Here is a 13,852-nt window from a genome sequence, read left to right on the forward strand (position 1 = left end):
CGTTTTTGGCCAGGGCCAGGTTTGAACCTGCCACCTCTGCTATATGTGGCCCACGCCCTACTCCTTTGAGCCGCGGGTGCCACCCAGGATTTTTTTTTTAAGAGTCTGTCCTGGGAGTGACTCTACTGTTATGTCTGTAAGAGGCATAAATTTATTTTGAGAAAGTTGAAGAGAGAATTCCAGATTCATGTTTATCATGCTCTTTCCTTTAACAGGAAAATTAAAAAAAAAAAAAAGCCAATTGTGTAAATACCTTGATTTAAAGCTATTATTAGTACTGATCATTTAAAATATTATAAAGAGTTGTCAATTTTTTTCTAAGATACATAAAGAAAATGAACAGACTCAGATATCAGCCAGAAAGCTCTTCTCTTCCAGAAAATGGCCTGTCCATTTGAGACAGGGGCTGCTTTTGGGGTGGATCTGACCTCTTTTCAAGCTGGTCACCTGAGATTAAATTGCTAACAGTTTCTATTTGTTTGAGTTGCTAGTAATAAAATGATTATCTTCAGTCTGAAATACTTGGCATGTTTAGGTTCTTACTCATTTAACAATGCATATGGAATGCCTACTTTATCTCAGATATGGAGTTGGGTGTTTTTAAAGTTAAATAAATTGTAGCCAGTTCTCTAAATCAGTGGTTCTCCACCTTCCTAATGCCACAAACCTTTAATACAGTCCAAAGGGGTCGCGACCCACAGTTTGAGAACCGCTGCTCTAAATATTCACATTAATAGCAGGGTATTCAAACTATCTTAATTTCCCTAATATTTTGCTTTAAAATTCCCATTAACGGAATTTTCAGTGATTTTTTTTTTTTTTTTTTTTTTTAATTTGGGAAATCTTGGCCATCCAGTAAATGTTCTTCCTAGCACATGGCTCGCAATACTTTGGGAAAAAGAAATACTATGTCTCCCTTCTCCTGCTCCTTCTAAGCCTCCTCATGACCCATACTCAACATTGGCAATTTCATGCCTGTTTAAAAAATTCTTTGCTAAACAACCATGGCGTTGACCCTAATGGGAAGAGCTGATAGGGCTGATGTGGGCCTGTGATGGATGGTGGCTTGTTAAATGAAGCCTGCCATTGACAGGAGAATGGATCATACCGTAGACTTGTTCTTTCAAACCAATGGTTCAGAGAAACACGTTTCAGTTTTCCTGTCCTATAATGTAATAAAAATAAGAGTTTACGTATGGATTTTGGCTAACCTTACCAAATGCAATCCCATATTAATTGGCTTTCTATAAACCTTGATTTCAGATGAGAGAACAATTTAGACTGTGTGTGCATTTGAGCCTCTGTAGAACTTGAAAATTAGCCTTTTTGAGATGAGAAATTAAATTGCCCCAGGCAGTTCTGTTCTGAACTGTTTTTCCCAGGAGCCCTGCATGCCATTCCCAATTAATCCACCGGCGCTGGTAGATAAGCCTTCAGTGCTGAGAGCCCTTTGGGGAAATCCCAGTGTGCACCTCCAAGGGTTAAGGAAAACTAAGTCACGTGCAGACAGTATGTCATGTGTGACTTGCAGATGGGGCTCGTGGCCCTCTGCCAGGCTTCCCCCATGAATCTTTTATTGATATCTTTTGACTTAATTTGGAGTACTGTTAGTAGTATTAAATTATTTTAAAACTCCATAATATTTGATTCTATTTGGAATAAATTTAATTCACAATTAGGGTAAAATGACCTTTTAGAGTTGTTGCATTTTTTTGTTCAAATACAAGAGAGTCTTGGGGTTTATCAACGCTGTTAATCTGGTTAGCTTTTCAAATGCGTATAAACCCTAGCATTCTTACTTGCTTTTAATTATGATCCCTGACAGTACCCTAAATTATGGTCTTGGGGCTTGGGTGTTGCTGCCGCATCAGTTAAGGCCCAAGCCCTTTCTTCTGGCACAGACCCAAGTTCAGTGTTCTTGTTTAAGGTGTTATGTGAACACTTGTGTGTGTGAAAGACTAGAAGGCAGATGTTTCTGCCTAGAGTCAGGCACGTTATCTGTGCATCTGGGTGAAAACCCACCTAACGGTGCAATGAACATTATCAGGAGGAGGGGCACAGCTGTACCCAGGAGCCAAGCATTATAAAAGTGACCCATGTGACCAAAAATATTTATACCCCCACAATACTTTGAAATTTTAAGAAATAAATAAAATTCTAAATTTTAAAAAAGAAAAACAAAGGAGAAGCCTGCAAAACTGAACCGGGAAAGGGCAATGTGAAAAACCTCACTTCACCTGTGTCCTCTTTACAATTAATCTTAGGCTGTGAAATGGCAGAGTTCTGCCAGTTCTTAAAAGAATCCTGTAGAAAGAGGTAGAGTCAAATCTGCATAGTATTGCAAATTGGAAAAGCCGGTAAAGACGCTTCTGTTCCATCAGACCCTTTAGAAACAAAAGCCAGGACTATCGCTGTCCTTGACGTACCCAAGGTCTCAACAGTGAATTAACAGCAAAGCAAATTTCTCTTCTTTTTATTTCAAAACATTCAACTTTGACAGTCAACTTTTGTGTGTTTTTATTCTCATGTAAAAATATTCCTAAAAATAAAATAACATTTACAGAAGAGAACTAGGCATAATTCCACCATTATTGATACCCAGGCTATATAACAGAAAAAGAATATGAACCCAAGATGTAATTTTTAGTTTTCTGGTAAGCATGTTACAAGAAGCGAAAAGGTAAAGTTCATTTTAATAATATATTTTGTTTGATCCAATATATACAAAACATTATCATTTCGTCATTCAATTAACATCAAAGTTATTTGTGAGGTACCTCATTTTTTATATTGAATATTCAAAATTGGAGACATATTTACATTTACAGCAAACTTGATTTGGGCGACCACATTTCAGGTGCTCAGTAGCCAGAAGTGGCTCATCCTTACCATTGTAATAAAGAATGCGGGTTTTTTATTTTTATATTTCTTTTCTCTTTTCCCCTGTGTGTATAATCACAGGGTTACAATTTTAATGTACACTAAATTTGTGCTTTTTAAGTAATTCATAGTCATAATTCTTATTGCTACCTATACCTGGTATAGGTCATTTCTGAGTTTTCACTGTAGTCAACAGCTTGCAGCTTTTGTTTTCTGTTCAGTAATTTCCTTGAGATAAATTTGCTGGAGTTGATCAGAGGTTATGAACGTCACTTCCAACCGGCCTTGCAGAAGGCGTGTTCTGACACCGTCAGACGGCCGGGTGCTGCGGGTGCCTCACTGGCAGGCCAGTGGACCCCAGTGATCTCATTCCCTGTCAATACCAGCTCCCACTTGTTTTCCTTTTTTAGCTGTTTTTCCCTCATTGTAATAGCAATGTGTGTACATTGCAAAACATTGAAAAGAGGTAAAAAGCTGTATTTCATCTTTTCAGAGAGCTTCTATAATTCGTATCATGGTTTCCTCGTGACACTTTTTTTTTCCGAGACAGAGCCTCACTACGTCGCCTTGGGTAGAGTGCTGTGGCGTCATGGTTCACAGCAACTTCAAACTCTTGGGCTTAGGCGATTCTCTTGCCTCAGCCTCCCAAGTAGCTGGGACTATAGCCGCCCAGCACGACGCCCGGCTATTTTTGTTGTTGTTGGAGTTGTCATTGTTGTTTGGCAGGCCCAGGCCAGGTTCGAACACGCCAGCTCTGGTGTATATGGCCTGTGTCCTAGCTGCTGAGCCACAGGCGATGAACCACTCGTGACATTTTAAATACAAGACTTATCTCCAGACAAATAGTGAGAATGGGTTGCTGATATGGCAAGGATAAATTCACAACTTTTTCTCTTCAGCTGATACTTAAGTAATAATTTTGGGCTTGGTCTTAGATGTCTCATATACCTTGGAACTCTCTCCAGTAGATGCCAGAATTCTGCTGGGTAAGAACTATCAGATGAATTTCCAAGTTATTTGTAGACATCGTGATTCTAATTTCATTACCACAGATAATAAATTTTAATAAAATACATAGGATATTGTTGTTATCAACAATGTGTTTTCTTTGAATCATTGAGATACAGAATTAGAAAGAGATAGTGTAACAGAAGGTGACATAAACGTGCGGACTCATAAAATACCAGGATTCCATCATATTTCGTATAAGGTAACTTTTAAAATTTAGCACTGTAGAGAATTTGGAATTAATACATGTACCTACACTGGTTAAGAAATGAGCTTTCATATTTTTCCCAGTCATGACTGTCTTTCAGTATAATCCTGTAATATGAAGTGTTCCAATGACTTGTCATGATGTTTTATTATTCTTACTTAAGTAGTGTATAATGAAAGCCAATATGGAGAAGTTAATTGCTGCTATTTTTAATTTATCTAGGAAAGATCCTGAATATAAATTATATGATAATCTTTGATTTTTTTTTCTCTTCTTCTGAAACTAGCAGACTAAAGCACAGGTAAAACAGAATAGCTGGCATCACGGTGACTTCAATTACGAGCGTCAGGAGACGCTGACTGTCAGCTCAGCCAGAGTTAACGATTCTGGAGTGTTCACGTGTTATGCCAATAATACTTTTGGATCGGCAAATGTCACAACAACCTTGGAAGTAGTAGGTAAATATCTCTATGGGAATGTATAAATTACCTGCAGTTGTGAAAGAAGAAATTACTAGATAGTTTCCTTTTTATGTAAATGGAACATGGAACAGATTCTTAGAAGGTCATTACCACCGAATGAATGAAAATTAATCATTGTAGCTTTTTCAAGCTAGAGCCCAGAAGCAAATTCTACCAGTTTATTTTAGTAGGGGAAAGTGGAAAGCTCTTACTGAAGTTTTTCAAACCTGTTATTCTCAAAAAGCAAAACGGAGATTGAGCTTTCTCTAAAATCCTAATCCTTGCTGAGTGACTTGAGTTTGGAAATGGACGTAGGTCGTCTCCATCAGGGAGCGCAAATGCACAGAGCTGCGATTTTCAACCAGTGTGCCGTGAACGTTTTTAAAGATCGTTAATGAAATCATTTTCAAAAGAGGTTCAAAGCACAGTAAGTACTTTTTTTTTTTTTTTTTTTACTCTTTTTTGGATCAACATAATTTAACTGTGCTGTAGAAGTTTAACTACAGGCTCAAGTGTGCCGTGAGATAGACAGGGTTGAAGGACCTTGCAGAGAGCCTCAAGTGTTTCTCTGAACCTTTGGTGGGCCCTCTGCCTTTTGGTTTACTGTTTGACCGCTCACTGGCTCGAGTTTGTTTGTAGTAAGTGCTGAACTGGGGTTCTCCTCCCCCAGTACCTTCACTTCCTCACCTTACCCTGTTCTCCAGCCTTAAAGATTATAGCATAAACCTTCAGGAATCAGGTGCACCAGGGCCCGGGTCGTTGGTTCTCAGGAGCATCCTAGGTTAACCCTCAGCCCCATCATCTCTGACACACCCAACTGGTTTATTTAGCCTTGCGTCCCAAATCTTACTAAATTCTTGTGTCCCAGGCATCAACTTAAAAGGGAGCAAAGCATAGTGAATTTCTTCATGCTTTTGGTTTCCTGAAAACACTAATAATTATTTTTGAATTATTATACTTCATTAACAAAGTTTTTGTCTTTCAGTATTGTTTGAACTGAATCTATTTTCACGTCTTTGTCATGAAGCTGTCGCCCTAGTGCTTGACTTTGATTGAGGCTTTCTAGGGTGGTGAAATTCTTCATCAAGAACAGCAAGAAAATGATGCAATGTTTGTTTTTAAATTTCTCCTTTTCTCTCTCCCCAAATTTCTTCAATAATTTATGTAGCAGTGTTAAAGCTCGGGTGATTTATCCCACAATAATCTCATAAAATTTTGGTGTTTCTGCCCATGTTATAATGGAAAGTGTCTCACCAGACTGAACATGAAAAAGATACTTAACTTGCAATTATAGAGTCATCACACAGAAAGAGTACTACTAGGTCCCTGGACGTGATTGTGAACCATTTACTAATTTGAATAGAAGGCTATGCTTTTAAAATATTAAACTCCATAAGCACTAATTTGCTAAGCTGATTAGGGAGCATGTTGATATATCAGCTTCAGCTTTAGCTCCAGAAAGCAATTAGGAAGGATGTTTTGAGCATATTGTTGTATGTAATCAGATTTTTTAAAGCCCATTCATCAATTTCCAAGAATTATAACTGTATGACTGGAAAGACTTGTGGCCGTGAAACCTGAGTCTGCCTTCAAATTGTTTCAGGAGTGGTTGAGGTGGGACAGGAACAGGATGAGACAAAGAGCAAACCAATTTTTTAGTGGCAGGGAGTAGGATTTGGATACAGCATGACACAGAGAGGAGACCAGGCTTTGGATCACCCCAGCCTGTTTTTGTTTTTTTTTTAATAAATTTTTTATGGTGTATGTTCAAGGTATACAACATAATGTTATAGGTATACACACATATGGTAAGAAGATTACTATAGTAAAGCAAATTAACATGTCCATTATGTGACAGTTATTCATTTTTTGTTTTTGTGGGAAAAGCAGCTAAAATCTGACCTGGTTTGGAGTTGGGGGCTCTGCCACTTAACTTTCTAATGCACCCCGATTTAATGCTGCCTATATTTTCTCTTGTGAGAAATGCAGCCTCTAACTCCTCAGGCTTTGGAAATGAGACAGGCATAGTGTTTGCACTTGAGTAAATGTTAAAGCATCACAATTTCTTAATGCAGAAGTTCTTGGAAAAAATTTAACTTTCCTGAGAAGCTGAGTGGAATTCTTTGATTCTTTATGTCACAAAAAGAATCTGGGGGCAGTTGTATGATCAGAGCTCCTAACTCCAAACCAGGGCTGAAGTGACCTTCCCATCTATGACTCCTGAGTATCTGGTGCTACAGGCACATGCCACCGTGTTCCACTAATTTTTAAAAATATTTTTAGAAATGAGGGTCTTGCTCTGTTGCCCAGGCGGGACTCAAGTGATCCTCCTGCCTCAGCCTCTCAAGTAGCTGGGATTATAGGTTCGGGCCACTTTCCCTGGCCATGTTCTAATAATCCTTACACATCATGAACTTGAAGTTCTGTTCCACTATAGGACATAACACTATATTGTGCAAACTAGACCATAGGAAACGCAGGAGGACTTTAAGCATTTTGTATATGGTTAGTGTGAGAAATAATTTCTGTGCAAATATTGTTTCAGTATTTTAATATTTTGGATTTGTTTAGGACCTCAAGAACCTGAAAATTTAATGTAGCATTCAAATAAAACAGTTCCTCAAAATTAACCTAAATTATCTTAAAGAATGGTCAGAGGGTATATATATCATCTATGATACAGGTATTAAAACAGAGTGGTGGTTTCTCTCTCTAATTGTCGTTTGGATGCTTTTTTTCATTCTCACCTGAAAAAATCCTTTTTTAATTGCTGTGGTGAACAGAGGACAGCTGGACTATGTTTTTAGTTCTGAATCTATACGAAACTAAAGAGCAGTAAAAACTATAATGACAACCTTCAGTATACTTAACCAGTAGCACTGAAGTTAATGAACCATAATTTTAAAATCTGTGATTAAATTAGTTATTTAAAAAATAGAAAAATAAAATTCTCTTGTATTCCCACTAACTTGATATGATAATCATTTGTAAGATGTTGATATATTGCTTAAACTCTTTATTTAAAGAGTTTGACTACATGTGCAGTTCTGGTCATGTTCTCACTCTCTTTCACCGAGAGTGTAGAGACTCTGGGGTGTACCGGACGTGGCTCCTCACAGCTCCGTGGTCAAACCTGGGCTCTGCTAGACAGCTTTTAAGGCCTTGTTTGTTTTCATTTATAAATTAGAGGTTATAAGCTCTGGCTGTCAGTATTGAGAGACATTTAATATCAGTATAAGATTAAATGTTTATCACAATCACTGTATTAAGTGAAATGTATGCTAAAGGGCTGAGGGCAGTTGTTGGCACATACTATCCCATAAACGGTGATTATAAAAATAACATTGATGGGGGTGGCTCAGTGAGTAGGGCACCGACCCCATATGCCAGAGGTGGTGGGTTCAAACCCAGCCCTGGCCAAAAACTGCAAAAAAAAAATCATCATCATCAATATTATTTTTATTAGGCACTGCCCCAAGACTGATGATTATTGATAGCCCATTTTTCAAGCTCTTTTTTCTAACATAACCATTTCTTTTTTTTTTTTTTTTTTTTTTTTTGAGACAGAGCCTCAAGCTGTCTCCCTGGGTAGAGTGCTGTGGCATCACAGCTCACAGCAACCTCCAATTCCTGGGCTCAAGCGAGTCTCCTGCCTCAGCCTCCCAAGTAGCTGGGACCCCAGGCACCCACCACAACGCCCGGCTATTTTTTGGTTGCAGCTGTCATTGTTGTTTGGTGGGTCTGGGCTGGATTCGAACCCGCCAGCTCAGGTGTATGTGGCTGGCGCCTTAGCTGCTTGAACCAGTTGCTGAGCCAACATAACCATTTCTAAGGGCTGCATTATTTAACCAGTGCTTTCATTTCAAAATTATTATGACTAGTATAAAAAACACTTTTTTTCTGACATGTAGCTATCTACCTTGTTTTAAGAAGATTTCTCATATGGAAATTGCAGGATTCACTTGAAGAACAGATAAATTTTAAAAATCTATATTGCTAAGTGCTTCCTAAAATACTCATGCCAGTTTAGAGTGTGTAATTCAGTGTGCTACTTTTTAAAATCACACTTGCAAAATTATTGAGTTTATTTAAAATTAGTTTTGCTATTTTTAGGAAGTGTAAAGTGTAACTTATTTTAATTACTAGTTTAGTTGGACTTTTTTTCCTCCTCTATTTCACTGTCCTCTTTTCCTGTTACTTTAATTAATTTTACTATACAGACATTTAACCATGTTTGTGTATTCAAATTTGTCGGTTAGGATTTTTTTCTTCTGTTGCTTCTGAAAGGCCCCAAATGTTGCCCCTTCCATAGAAGTTTACTATGAGTCAATTCTGCCATTTAGTTAAAAACACAACTTGAATGTTAAAATGCTTTCTCCGCTGGATCTGTGGTGCCCAAGATGCTGAGAACAACTAAGTTTGTTTTCTTCAAATACTAAAGGACATTCTTCCAACATGTGTTTTGAACACCTCGAGAGTTAATTTATTTTTATTCCTAGAACTCCCTTAAAGCCATTGATTTTTAATCTATTTTTTTTTTAATGTTCAGGTTAATGTGAGGGTACAACAGCCAGGCCACAATATTTGAATTTGTTAGTTGCGTCCCTCTTGTAGTTGTGTCCCCCACCCAGAGGGTGTTCCATGCACCCCTACATTGTGCCCACTGAGGGGAGCACTGCAGGCCCTCCTCCTCCACCCCTCCCTCGTTCTCCAGAGAGAATCTCGCAACTTGAAATTGAAACGAGTTTTTCTCCTAGGTGGGAGTGAATTCAGGCATCTGCTGGGGTTTTATTAAGCATTAGGGCACTCTTTGACGCCTTAACTCAAATACAATTATAATAGGTCTGGGTGTGGGCTGTTTAGTCCAAATACTTTTTAACCTAATAAACATCAACACTAGTAGATCTCCTTATAGGATATGGATGGAGCTTTAAGAAAATTGCTTATGAGCCAGTGCTGGGAGAATCAGTCCTTCAAGTGTGTACCCTTCCTCACTTTGTGACAGTGATTCTACAAGTGCAGCAGGAACTGTGAAACGGCTGGTGAGGACCCTCTGGTCACGGCCAGTTAACACTGGAAACCAGCCCGTTATCTTGGCAGTTGTGGATGACAGTTTCTTTCTGCCTTGCTCTGTTCTAATTAGATAAAGGATTCATTCATACCTTCCCCCTGACAAACACCACGGTATTTGTAAATGATGGAGAAAATGTGGATTTGATTGTGGAATACGAGGCGTACCCCAAACCTGAACAACAGCAGTGGACATACATGAACAGGACCTTTGCTGACAAGTGGGAGCATTACCCCAAGTCTCAGAATGAAAGTAATATCAGGTAAGAAAAGAGCCTTACCCTGGAGACAACTCTTGGTTCCCTCTTTTCCACAGGACTCACCAAATCTGATGTCTGTGGCTCATAAATACAGGGGGAGACACCTGGTAAAGAAGGGAGCCCGGGGCTCAGGGTGGCCTCTTTTGTCCTCCTCTGAATGTTCCACTGTGCTGTGTGTCTAGAGCACATGCACACATGCACACATGTACACACGTACACACACACACATGTACACATGCACACAGGTACACATGGGTACACACATAGACATGTACACATGCACACGTACACATGGGTATACACATAGACATGTACACATGCATATATGTGTACACACGGGTACACATGTACACATGCACAGACATGCACACACGCACACACGTACACATGGGTACACATGTACACACATGTACATATGCGCATATGTACACACACGCCTACATGCACACACTCTGCCTCAGTTTTCTCATTTGTGAAAAGGAGCATATTCTTTTTTAGAATTCTGAGGGTCTCAAGGCATTTACTCAGGACATAATAAAGACTTCTCTTCAGGGAAAGAGAAAGTTAGTTACCTTTAGTCATATCTGAAAACTCTAAGAAAACTGAATCACTAAGTAGCTTTGGGCCAGGCCTTAAAACCCAGTTCTCTCACATGAGACCTCTCACTGATCTTCAGAACACTGTCATCAAGCAGTAGCTGCAGTGACGCTCCAGGGAGTGGCCAGTGCTCGCCCCTCGGGTGTGGCGCTCAGCACCTTAACTGGATTACTCACTGACTTTAGTCCTCACAGATCTTATGAGTGACACTCCCACTTCCCCCATTTTATAGATGAGGAACCTGAGGTGCAGAGGGCTGAAGTAACTTGACCAAGGTCAAGTGGCTGATAAGGGGCAGCGGCCTGGACAGAGTCTGTGTATCTTTCTAGTCAAGAGCTGCTGGTTGTTGGAAGGATAAGGGTGAGAGATGACAGTGTCCTAGGCCAAGGGCTGGAGGGAAGAGGACGGATTTGAGGGATGTCCGGGGGTTGAGAGGGTTGGAGAGGGAGGGAAGAACTGAAGACACCCTTAGGTTGGGGAGCGAGAGGCCGTAGCCCTAACAGAGAGGACCAGGAGGAGGAAGAGACGCAAGTTTCGGAGGCACGACGTCGAGTACAGTTTGGGGTGTGTGGGGTTTGAGGTTGACAGTGGGATCTTAAATGGGGATGTCCAAGTAGGAAGTGTCTTAGTTCAAGTTCTCCAAAAGCAGAGCCTGAGACAGGGATTTGGAGGCCAGGGATTTATGGAGAGAGAGAACTTCTAGGGAGTGGGGACGTAGGATGGGGCAAGGAGACCCCGCGAGGATGGGGTCAGGTGGTGCTGAACCTCGTGTGGCCCTCAGGATCTGTGAACTGGGCTGTGCGGACTGCCCGGCTTGCTGGGTGTAGACCTGGTTAGGCTATCAACTTCCAAGTGGGTCTTAGCCCCTATGGGCAACCCTTGGGAGAAGGTTACAGGGAGAGTCATTATTAACTGACCAGGATTTGGGGGCAGGATAATAGCTCTACATGGGAAAGATAGGACATAGAATCAAGTGCTAAAGGTGAAGATTTGAAAGTGGTGAGACGGCTGTAGAGCCGGCCACAGGGAGCTCAGGCAGGTGAAAATCTGTGTAAGGCCACTGCGCGTGGCGGGCTGGATGTGGAGCTTGTGGGAAAGTCATGTGCATCCTGTGGATCTTGGGCTGCCCGGGGAGGGTGGGCTGACATGTGCACATCGGAGCCCCTGCCTGTAGCTGCCCTGAGGGCTGTAGAGTACTCAGTGTATAGCCAATGCTACAGCAGAAATGGGAAGAAGTTTCAGGGGTGCTAACCAGGAGAGGTGTTTCAAGAAGGGCACTCTGGGAGGCCGAGGCAGGAGGATCACTTGAGCTCAGGAGTTCAAGACCACCCTAAGCAAAATTGAGACCCCTGTCTCTACTAAAAATAGAAAAATTGGCCGGATGTCGTGGTGAGTACCTGTAGTCCCAGCTACTCAGGAAGCTGAGGCAGGAAGATTACTTTAGCCGAGGCATTTGAGGTTGCTGTGAGCTGTGACAGCATGGTCCTCCAGCAACGCAGTGAGACTCTACCTTAAAAAAAAAAAAAAAAAGATGAAGGAAGGTGAGGGCAGCAGTGTAGACCTTGCTCAGGGTGCCTGGAAGTATCTGCAGGAAGGCAGTGGACATGTGGGTGCAGGCGGGCGGCTTGAGGACACAAGCAGGAGGGAAGTGGAACACAGCACCGTGGGTGGAGGCAGAGGCCGTAGTTTCTGTGAGGTTGTCTTTCCTCACTTAGTGGCTCACACATCAGGTTTTTGTCCCAAATGGAATATGTGTGTGTGTGTGTGTGTTTGTGTTTATTATTGTAGATTTTATTAATACGGAATTAAATGGGTTGCATGTTTCCCCAAAGAGGCACGTATGTCCAGGTAGAAACAGTGAGGAAGACATGCCCTCCGAGGCAGCCACCCACGGGTGATTGATGTGTTGTCCTTTCTTTGTAGATATGTCAGTGAACTTCACTTAACCAGATTAAAAGGGACCGAAGGAGGCACTTACACATTTCTAGTGTCCAATTCTGACGTCAATGCTTCCATAGCATTTAATGTTTACGTGACCAGTAAGTAAAACGAGGGGCTCCTTATCTTTCTATTTTTTATTGTTTTAAGTTGTGGCTTGTGTTTGTAACAGCTGCAGGGCTGAGCTCGTGTGTGCTCTGTAAATAATGTTTCATGATAATTTTGACCTTAACAAAGACCTCGTGGTTTGGTGGTTAGAAGAGTATGTAAAAAACCAATTCCTTGTCCTACATTTCGCTGACCACATGACCTTGCAGAAGTCACTCAAATTCTGGGTGCTGCCTTTGAAGCAAACAGAGGAGCCATAGAAGGTGAAAATCGCAGCTGTATCAGGGAAATTGTGTCATTATTGATTGTTGGAACGGGGAGCTGAGGTTGAATAGGAGCCAGATTGTGGCATCAAGTGGGAAGAAGGTGGTGTTGAGCCTGACATGATTCTTTGTTATACTGCTTTTTAAAAAATGTTGTGATACTATTTGTGTTTAGATTGTCCTTTCACTAAGATGAACGTGGTATCCATCCAGCTCAGCGGGTCGTTATGAGTACCTGGGTACCATGTGGCTGCGTGGGAGGTGGCGGAGGATGGGAGACGGCCGTGGTCACAGGCACCTGCACTGCCCTGATCCCACCCTCCCCAAGCCCCACAGCTTGGTAGACAAATACACACGTCTGCCCTGAGGCTGTGGCCTAGGGAGCCCATCAGCAGCTGGAGTTTTTGCCAAGTGCAAGGTGTTCCCTGGACTCTATTCTGGGTCCCAGCTGCATTTCCATGGAAGGTGGGCAGGTGCCTGCCACACATTCCTGCCAGAGTAGGGAGGGCTCCCAAGACTCGGAATTCTGGAGGAGTGGGCCAACTGGAATTGGCCATCCTGGGTGTGTGGGGGTTGAGGAGACAGTCTGGAACATTTCCTAGCTTAGGAACTGTTCCCAGGGCTCCATGTGTGTTGGGCTACGGGGTGTGTGTGTGTGGGAGCCAGTTCTTTGCCCTGGAGTAGCTTTACCTGCTGTGGGAAGTGTAGCTAGTGGCTCAGCACGGATGGTGGGTGGGTGGAGTGATCACTTTATACACGAAGAAAAGGAACAGACTGTAAGGTATTTTTATTGCTCATCTGGAGTCTTTTGACTATATCAGCATTTCAGAAATTGTATTTCCTGATTAAGACGTGAATAGTTTAGATAAAGAGGGTCACATTTGTGTTATTAACACATTTCTTTATCACCAGCCTTCCCAGAAGCCTTCCTGCCGATGTCTATTATGCCTCCCCAGGAGGGGCTGTGGGATGGAGGGTTTGTCCCAAACTCTTTTGACCTCGGGACTCTCTCTTTTCAAGGGAATCGTGTTAATTATTATCTCAGTTCCTGGGAACAGT

The 13,852-nt window shown here is 41.5% G+C and overlaps 1 protein-coding gene across 3 annotated transcripts in view; it reads left to right on the forward strand.

Annotated features, from left to right (window-relative positions):
• Positions 1 to 13,852, forward strand: part of KIT (KIT proto-oncogene receptor tyrosine kinase) — an 88,647-nt gene that overhangs the window by 46,623 nt on the left and 28,172 nt on the right. For all 3 annotated transcript variants that reach the window (XM_003794609.2, XM_023515973.1, XM_012808082.2), the window contains exons 5-7: positions 4,386 to 4,554; positions 9,701 to 9,890; positions 12,408 to 12,523. In XM_003794609.2, coding sequence (XP_003794657.1) covers positions 4,386 to 4,554; positions 9,701 to 9,890; positions 12,408 to 12,523 — 475 coding nt within the window. The remainder of the gene's footprint in view (positions 1 to 4,385; positions 4,555 to 9,700; positions 9,891 to 12,407; positions 12,524 to 13,852) is intronic.

The sequence above is a fragment of the Otolemur garnettii genome, unplaced genomic scaffold (assembly GCF_000181295.1).
Source record: "Otolemur garnettii isolate 467f Iridium unplaced genomic scaffold, OtoGar3 scaffold00083, whole genome shotgun sequence".
Taxonomy (NCBI): domain Eukaryota; kingdom Metazoa; phylum Chordata; class Mammalia; order Primates; family Galagidae; genus Otolemur; species Otolemur garnettii.